The sequence below is a fragment of the Chenopodium quinoa genome, unplaced genomic scaffold, assembly GCF_001683475.1.
Source record: "Chenopodium quinoa cultivar QQ74 unplaced genomic scaffold, ASM168347v1, whole genome shotgun sequence".
Taxonomy (NCBI): Eukaryota; Viridiplantae; Streptophyta; class Magnoliopsida; order Caryophyllales; family Amaranthaceae; genus Chenopodium; species Chenopodium quinoa.
The window spans coordinates 363,893-372,500 of record NW_018742241.1 but is presented as its reverse complement, the minus strand read 5'-3'; the positions used below and the strand labels follow the sequence as shown (position 1 = coordinate 372,500).

At 32.1% G+C, this 8,608-nt stretch overlaps 2 protein-coding genes across 3 annotated transcripts; one reads left to right on the top strand and one right to left on the bottom strand.

Annotated features, from left to right (window-relative positions):
* Positions 1 to 455: 455 nt before the first annotated feature.
* On the top strand, positions 456 to 5,788 carry LOC110736257. Of its 2 annotated transcripts, none has more exons than XM_021916439.1 (6): positions 456 to 1,205; positions 1,299 to 1,556; positions 2,386 to 3,726; positions 4,716 to 4,961; positions 5,041 to 5,250; positions 5,421 to 5,788. In XM_021916439.1, the coding sequence occupies exons 3-6, from the start codon at positions 3,583 to 3,585 to the stop codon at positions 5,520 to 5,522; spliced, it is 702 nt and encodes a 233-aa protein (XP_021772131.1). In that variant the 5' UTR covers positions 456 to 1,205; positions 1,299 to 1,556; positions 2,386 to 3,582; the 3' UTR covers positions 5,523 to 5,788. The 2 variants fall into 2 exon arrangements, with proteins under 2 accessions (XP_021772131.1, XP_021772124.1); XM_021916432.1 differs by having other exon boundaries at positions 456 to 1,556; positions 2,386 to 2,442; positions 2,622 to 3,726.
* Positions 5,789 to 6,039: 251 nt separating this feature from the next.
* On the bottom strand, positions 6,040 to 7,962 carry LOC110736607. Its single transcript, XM_021916873.1, has 3 exons — positions 7,717 to 7,962; positions 6,633 to 7,329; positions 6,040 to 6,083 (listed from the first exon to the last, which is right to left on the bottom strand). The coding sequence occupies exons 1-3, from the start codon at positions 7,960 to 7,962 to the stop codon at positions 6,040 to 6,042; spliced, it is 987 nt and encodes a 328-aa protein (XP_021772565.1).
* Between the last annotated feature and the right edge of the window lie 646 nt (positions 7,963 to 8,608).

Here is an 8,608-nt window from a genome sequence, read left to right as displayed (position 1 = left end):
CTTCGTAGTTCTCTGTGTATCTACTTTGATGAATGGTAAACTTTTATTTTTATTTTGCTCATTTCCCATTTAAATTTCTGTTTGTTCATTTTGTTTATGTTTACGTTTCTCATTTCTCATTTTCAATTTATGTTTGCTCATTTTTACTTTGTTTCCTCATTTTTGCTCATGTTTGCTTATTTAATTGATGTCTACGTCAGCCTCATTTAATTGATGTCTACCTTATTTTGCTCATGTTTGCTCTGTTCTAAACTCTTCTCTAGGCTGCTACCCTCAATCAGCCGACAACTTACTGTCTAGTTTTGATCATTTGCAAAGCAAACTGTTTGCTCTGGTCTACTGTTTGCTCATTTCCCATTTAAATTTCTGTTTGTTCATTTTGTTTATGTTTATGTTTCTCATTTCTCATTTTCAATTTATGTTTGCTCATTTTTACTTATGTTTCCTCATTTTTCCTCATGTTTGCTTATTTAATTGATGTCTATGTCTGCCTCATTTAATTGATGTCTACCTTATTTTGCTCATGTTTGCTCTGTTCTAAACTTTTCTCTATGGTGCTACCCTCAATCAGCCGACAACTTACTGTCTAGTTTTGATCATTTGCAAAGCAAACTGATTGCTCTGTTTGCTACTGTCTGGTTGTTGGTTATTAGTTGTTACTGTCTGGTTGTTAGTCAAACTGTTTACTTGGGTTGGGCGGTTGTTTATATTTGATGGAATTAATTCATGTCTAGCTTCTAGGATGAAAGAATATCACTGTCTATCTCATAGGGATCATAGTATATCACAAACAATACGATGCTCATTTGTCAAATGAGCAAATAATTATTTGCCCATTTTTCAACAACTTTTTTCCAACTTCTGCCTTTAATATAGTGATGATTAACCAATCTCAACCACAAGCTATCATTCATGTTTGCAATGTCCCATATGTATTTTCCCATGACAGCAACATTCCAACTGTTTGCTCTGTTTATTTTGCTCATTTCAATTTCTGTTGCTCATTACTCTTTTTGGTCATATTTTTTTTGTCAGGTAAACAAAATGTGAATATCAATTCTGATATTCTTACATTTTTGTCTGATGTTGATAAAATTAAGGATCTGAATTGGTCTATGTATATTCTTGACTGTCTAGTGAAGGGAAAGCTATTCCGGGAACAACTTCCAACTCGTTCTTTTCCCGGGTCGTTGTTGTTTCTTATGGTAATACTATAATTATTGTTTATTTTTAAAGTAGTATTTCTTATTTATTTGTTGATTTTTAATTTTTTAATTTTTTTATATTCTTGTTTGTAGTTTTTCTATGTAGATAAATTTGTACTTGAAGAAGTACGAGCTGCCCGTGAAATTCCAATCCTCAAAGGGTGGACAACAGCTATGTTGTCAACCCGTGAAAAATTGGAAGTATTTAAAGGAAGGTTTGGAACTATTCGGGGAAAAAAGGTTGATGCTGGTTCTTCAACCATGGGATTGGAAGTAATTTCATTTTTAATTTTTTTTTTATAGGAAAAAGTCGATTCTTCTGAAATGAAAGTTCAATTACGTGTGAATAAGGTAATCTTATGTACTGAAATTTAATTTTTTTTCATTTGCTAATAAGCAAGCAATTACTTGTTTGTTTTTGAAATGAGCAAATAATTTTGCTCATTTCAGAAATGAGCAACTTATAAAATTAAAACTGGTATTTCCCAGCCAAAGCTTTTATTTTACACAACAACAACAACACATCCATTTCAGCCACAATATTGACATTATTAGAAGGAAGCAAATTATGTTTTCAACCATTTCTATAAAACAGGTTAGAGAACAGGTTAGTACTATATGTAAGCATGCCAAGAATTTAGTCCTAATTGGCTAATTACCATGCAAGCATAGTAGGTAAGGTGTAGTATATATGTAATTGTGGGTATAAGCTTATTTGTCAAATGAGGAAATTAAAATTTTATTATTTCCTAAAGATTATGCATTACACTAGACTACATATTACAACTACAGTTTATGCATGACATTGCTAGACTACAGATTATGCAATTACAACTACAACTACAACAACTTAGAATTTGTCAACACCAATCCTTGACTGCAGTAGCACATTGACTGGAGTTGAATGTTGAGTTACTAAACTGTTGCATGTCGAAGTCTGTTTATAAAGTCTCACATTCCATGGCTAGCCTAACATACAACTACACCACTCTAAAGGCAGAATGGGACACAAGTACATGCTAAAATACAAAATGTAATTAAGATCAAGAATAGAAACTTATGCAAACTATGATTACCCCTCAGACTAATAAATTTTACTTTCCTTGCTACTGTCACTGGTTATTAGTCAAACTAGGTTTGTCTTATTAAATTTTCTAAATCTTTTTTTGCTTGATTTTAGGAAGAACCTGATCCAATTTCTACAAAAAATGAAGAAACTGAACAAGATCCAAAGAAGGTATTTATATATCAAAGGAACAAAACCTTCGGTGCTCATATGTAGTTTATATTACTTTTCTCATTTCACATCCACCTTGCTCATTTCATATTTTCTTTGCTCATTTCTTTTATATTCATCTTATTATGTAATTTTTTTTATTCTTTTTTTTTACAAAAAATGTCTTATGGAGCTTGCAGCAGCATCTACAAATCTAGTGCTGGCATATATGGATTTTAGTCAAAAACACGAAGCTGCTTTCAAATATTTTCCGAACAATGAAAAAATTCAAAAGTTGAAGGAAGATGCAATGAGCATCTGTGATGAGCATAGGATGAGCTCAAGAGCTATGACGGAAGATATTCCTCTCTCGATTAGCCAAGATGAGCAGTATTGGCAAGATGCTGCTGTAATCGAAGCATGGGATAGGTTTTCAAAAATATCAAGAAATGATGCTAGGGTTGATCAACAGAAAGAATCACAACCAATAGATGTTTCTAGGATTGCTGCTGAGTGTGTTCAAATAGCCAGTGGTATATCAGATTCTGAAGCTCCTAGGGCTGCTGAACATGTGGTTAAAAAACTTGGAGAGTCAATTAGAAGATATAGTCTAAGAGTTCAGTAGCCAAAGGAGGTGGTACTTCTTCATTCAGCCTAGGCATCTTTTCTCAAGAATCTGAATCTCAGGAGAAGTCCCCTAGCATTGCTGATGTTGCTCCTATTGTAGCTCTTGTAGTTGGTCCTGTTGTTGCTGATGTTGGTGTTTCTACATCAATTGTTGTTGATGTTGCTGATGCTTTGCATGCTCAAGATGATCCAGTTGCACTTAAGAGAAAAGGAGATGCTGAAAATGAGAGTTCTATTCAAAAGAAAAAGCGTATAGTGCAACCATCATTGCAAATAAGATCTCCTTTTAAGTCTCGGGTTATCAACATTTATACACCATTAACAGCAGTTCAGAAAGGTGTTTTGGATTTAGTTTTTTCTGAGAAAAAAAATCGTTTGTAAGTATTTATTCAGTTTTTCAGTTCTAAAATTGGCAATTGACCTTAATTTTCTTTCTCACTTTACATATCTTTGATTGAAATTATTTTAACTTACCTAAATCTTATATGTAGTGATGTAGTGTTTTTATTGAAGGATGATCCTAAAAGTGAAGTGATGCTTTTTCAATTAGAAATGTTAAAAAATCAAGAAAAAATTCATGCTGATGTCATTAATGCATGGTCCGCTGTTCTGAATTATCAAGAGCAATACAGAGATGTCAATTCTAGTGGACGTTTCTTTTTCAGATGTAATGCAGCTGTAAGTTCAATGCATTCATGTTATTTTGTTTTATTTTTTTCATGTTCACTTTGCTCATTTCATATAAATTTTTATATTTGAATGTACATGTTTTGTATCTGCAAAAATTAAACATTTGACAAATGAGCAACAAACTATATGCTCATTTGACAAAATGAGCAACTAAGTATTTGCTCACTTGACAAATGAGTAACTAATTATTTGCTCATTTGAACAATGAGCAAACAATAAATGAGCAAATAAGCAAACAATTCCTTGAATTTTTGCCAAATGAGCAAATAATTGAATGCTCATTTGTCAAATCAGCAAATAATTGAATGCTCATTTGTCAAATGAGCAAATAACTCAATGCTCATTTGATAAATGATCAAATAAGTATTTAGGAAGCACAATACCAGCTCCAATGCTCCATGACATTAAGTTCAAAGAGAGAAGGGCAACCATATAGCACATCAAAATACAGACCATGGCAAGTTGAAATGAGCAAAAAACAATAATTGCTAAACAATAATAGTCATTTGCTCATTTTAAGTTTATTTTGCTCATTATATTTACTGCAGCCCCTGTCCCCTGCACCCTTCCATCACCACCATCATCACCATCATCATTTTTTTAACCATACTAATTACTCCTTACAACATAACTCTTACACTCACTCTCACACACACAGACACACACACACACACAGACACAGACACAAAATATTTTCAGAATCTAAAACTAGAACTGAAATCAAGGAACTCAATGCTTATTTGTGAAATAAGCAAACAATTCCTTGATTTTTTGCCAAATGACTAAATAATTGAATGCTCATTTGTCAAATGAGCAAATAACACAATGCTCATTTGACAAATAAAATATCTCTTGAGTACACCTTCATTAATATTCATCACTTTGTTCAAAGACATATATCTCTTGATTTCACATCACTTTGTTCAATTGTTATTTACTTTTTTCATTAATATTCATCTTATTTTTGTATTTTTTAGGATTGCCTTTTTCATTATGAAAACGATAGTGCTCGAGAAAGGAATAAGATGTTCTATGATGTTGTGAAGTTCGAATTTAGCAGAACATTCATCTCAAACAAAGATATTGACCTTTACTTTTTCCCGGTATATGAAAGTGGTCATTTTTATTTGGTATGTTTTAACACCACCATAGAGCGTGGTACAATAGAGGTTATTGATTACAAAGATGGTTCTAAAGAAAACAAGAAATTTCTTAAAAATCTGGTATGGCTCAAGATTTTGTTCTGTTTATATTTGTTCTGCCTGGTTTTGTTCTTATTTTAATTTATTTGTTTATTTTCAGAAAAGTGCATTTTCATATGTCATGGATGGTGAAGGAACAATACAAAGTCTTGTTTTATCAAAACAAATCAAGTCCACGGAATCTGTAGTGATTGATGTACCTTGGAAGTCTTCTGATGATGCTCATTTGCATTGCGGTGTTGCAATGATGAGGCATATGGAAACTTATATGGGTATGCAAAAGTGGAATTCAGGTTTAAAGAAAAATAATGTAAGTCTTTTACATTTCATGCTTGTTGCAACTTAACCTATACTTACCTGTCAAACAGTAGAAGTTTCCATTAACCTATCATTCAGGCTACGTTCCTCTCATATGCATGCATTAAGCAATTACTTAACCTATACTTACCCTGAATTATTGTTTCATTTTTTTTTTTGCAGCACATAATCATTGAAAAACTTCGTTTGAAGTATACTCTGTCAATTATTTCAAGTGAAGTAAATATTGTTGAACCTGTCAAACAAACTGTCCTAAAGAGATAACAGGCTGAAAAATGAAGTCATACCAAAAGGCAGGGGCAGCAATCCAGCAGCATTCAAATTGATTCAAGACTGAAGTTCAATTGTTATGATGTAATTAGACTGAAGTTCAATTGGTCATTTTTTAAAACAGTAGAAGTGTTAGTTTTATAACTTTTGGTATACCTTTTGTTAACTTTTGGTATAACTTTTTGTAAAACAGTAGAAGTTTAAGTTCAATTGTTATGTGACAATTGTATAACTTTTGGTATGTATATGTACTGGAGATAATTTTCTAAAATTGACCTTATTAAATATGCTTTGGCTCATTTATTTGATTTTCATTTAGCTATTTGATCATGTGACAAAATCAGCAAAAATTTAATTGTTCATTTGCCAAATGAGCAACAAACTATTTGCTCATTTGCCAAATGAGCAACAAACTATTTGCTCATTTGACAAATGAGCAACAAATTATTTGCTCATTTGACAAATGAGCAACAAATTATTTGCTCTGTTTGCAAGCCATATAAATTTTCAATCACAAAGAAACATACTCAACCATTGTTAAACCTGTTAAACAAACTGTCCAAAAGAAAAAACAGGTATGATTTAAAAAATGTTAACTCATTTGACAAATGAGCAATTAACTATTTGCTCATTTCAACAAATTAAAAACACAAAAATAGAACTCTCATTTTCATTTAGCTATTTGATCATGTGACAAAATCAGCAAAAATTTAATTGTTCATTTGCCAAATGAGCAACAAACTATTTGCTCATTTTCCAAATGAGGAACAAATTATTTGCTCATTTGACAAATGAGCAACAAATTATTTGCTCTGTTTGCAAGCCATATAAATTTTCAATCCCAAAGAAACATACTTAACCATTGTTAAACCTGTTAAACAAATTGTCGAAAAGAAAAAACAGGTATGATTTAATGTATGATTTAAAAAATGTTAACTCATTTGACAAATGAGCAATTAACTATTTGCTCATTTCAACAAAATTAAAAACACAAAAATGCTAAACTTATATTTATATAAAAATATTAATTTTTATTTATATAAAAGTATCATTACACTTTTTTTGGACAATTTCTAATATCATGATGACTCCATTCACCACAACCTCTGCATAATCTCTTCTTTTTCTGGTTTTGTTCTATAGCCTTCTCTTTTTCTCCCTTCAGCCTTTTTGCACTTCTACCTCTTGTTTCAACATTTGACTCATCAATCACAGGCCCTTTCTTTTTTGAATTCTCTTCATTTGATACATGAACTCCAGTTCCTTTATTCTTTGAAATTTTTGGAGGTTTAACAATTATCTCATTTGGCACACTAACTCCAATCAATAGCTCAAGGTCTTGTTCTTTGTTGTTTGTACTTCCAGATGTTGTTTCATTAGTTCTTGCAATCCTCTTAGCCTCCAAATCTTTTCTTATTCCTTGAAGATTTATCAAAAGGTCTTGAATATCTTCATCTTTGCCTTCTGCCAAACTTACACAACTGTGAATTTCTGACCATAAATCATTTAACAGCTTTTTCTTGTCAACTATATTAGCACATTGCTCCAATAGGTTTCCTCCCAAGTCAAAAACTGGTTTCTTCAATGCCAAAGTAGTCCATCTGTGTAGCATATACTGATCAGGAATGGTTTCCAACCTTTTTGCTTTCCAAACCCAAATCAGATGTCTACATGCAATTCCCAGTCTATAAAATAGCTTGCAAGAACATGTGGTGTCAAAGTTAATTGGATTAAACACTACATCAAATGTTCTAGCCCGATTTCCTTCACTTACTTTTGCAACTTCCAATCCATTTTCTTTCTTCAATTCATCAACACCATAAGAAAAACAAGCAATTTCAACCTCATATTGAAATTCATAAAACACGGAGTTGGTATATAAATGCATTGCATGCTTTTCTATCCCTAGTGGTGTTTTGCACTCAGGATATTTGTGCTTTGAATCATTATCATTCTGACCTTGAGTGTGTCTTTGGGAATCAATTGCAGCTTCATATCTCAAGTAAAACTCAACAAGTGACACGTGAGGATTGATAAAGGAGCAAAAAAAATTGTTTTCACTTTCAGATCTTGAAGTTGTACGCATTATACCTCCAAGGAACACATCTCTGAAATATGCCGGAATCCACTTGTCCCTTATCTTTTACATATAACCTAACCACTCATGTTCTTCTAAGTTGTATTCAACCATCATGTTGTTCCACCTTTCTTCAAACTCAGCTGGATCAATGTCAAGATGCCAAACACAAGCACATAATTTTTTTAGGAAACCAGTTTCCTCTTGCATGATTGATTTCTCCACCTTATCAGGTAACTTTTTCATTATGTGCCACATACAGAAACGATGTTCAGTCTTCGTAAACACACTTGCAACAACAATTTTCATTGCTGGATCCTGATCTGTGATCATACAATTAGGTTCATTCCCCCCCATTGCCTTGAGAAATTATCTAAATAGCCATTCAAATGACACAATATCTTCCTTTGCTATGAAACCAGCAGCAAAAGTAATGCAACTCTTATGATGGTCAACCCCTGTAAATGGAGTAAACACCATATTGTACCTGTATACATATACAGATTAAATTTAGTGCTGGCATACATCTACAAATCATCTACAAATATACAAATTAAACACCATTGTACCTGTATACATATACATATACATATATTGACCAAATATTTCAATGCTCATTTGACAAATGATCAAATAATTTACTACTCATTTGTTAAATGAGCTAATAACTTATTTCTCATTTGTGAAATAAGCCATGGTTATAACATAAAAAATGAATTGTGATTATTATGTATTACATGTTGGTTTGGTAAGTGGTATCAAAGGATATCATATCCCCAAATAGAGCATAACTTTTTTTACAAAGGGTGTCTGCCCACAATGTTCTACAAAGGCAATAATCTTCATCCATCTCATAATCAAAGAAAAAAGCGCTCCACATTAGCTTTTTGTTTGTAAAATTATCCACAAACATTTGAGCATCACCTTGAATATGTATGCTTTTAAGTCTCGATGAAAATTTTTGAAATCTTGTTAGATGCACCAATGTTATCATATCCTCCAA

What these genes read in the sequence shown, in the direction of transcription:
- LOC110736257 (XM_021916439.1), top strand. Translation starts at nt 3,583, where the DNA reads ATGCTTTTTCAATTAGAAATGTTAAAAAATCAAGAAAAAATTCATGCT. An exon ending in AGAAATTTCTTAAAAATCTG is followed by an intron (nt 4,962 to 5,040) that starts GTATGGCTCAAG and finishes GTTTATTTTCAG; the next exon opens with AAAAGTGCATTTTCATATGT. An exon ending in CAGGTTTAAAGAAAAATAAT is followed by an intron (nt 5,251 to 5,420) that starts GTAAGTCTTTTA and finishes TTTTTTTTGCAG; the next exon opens with CACATAATCATTGAAAAACT.
- LOC110736607 (XM_021916873.1), bottom strand. Translation starts at nt 7,962, where the DNA reads ATGGGGGGGAATGAACCTAATTGTATGATCACAGATCAGGATCCAGCA. An exon ending in AAAGGTGGAACAACATGATG is followed by an intron (nt 7,330 to 7,716) that starts GTTGAATACAAC and finishes GATGAATTGAAG; the next exon opens with AAAGAAAATGGATTGGAAGT. An exon ending in AAAGAAGAGATTATGCAGAG is followed by an intron (nt 6,084 to 6,632) that starts GTTGTGGTGAAT and finishes TCTTTTGGACAG; the next exon opens with TTTGTTTAACAGGTTTAACA.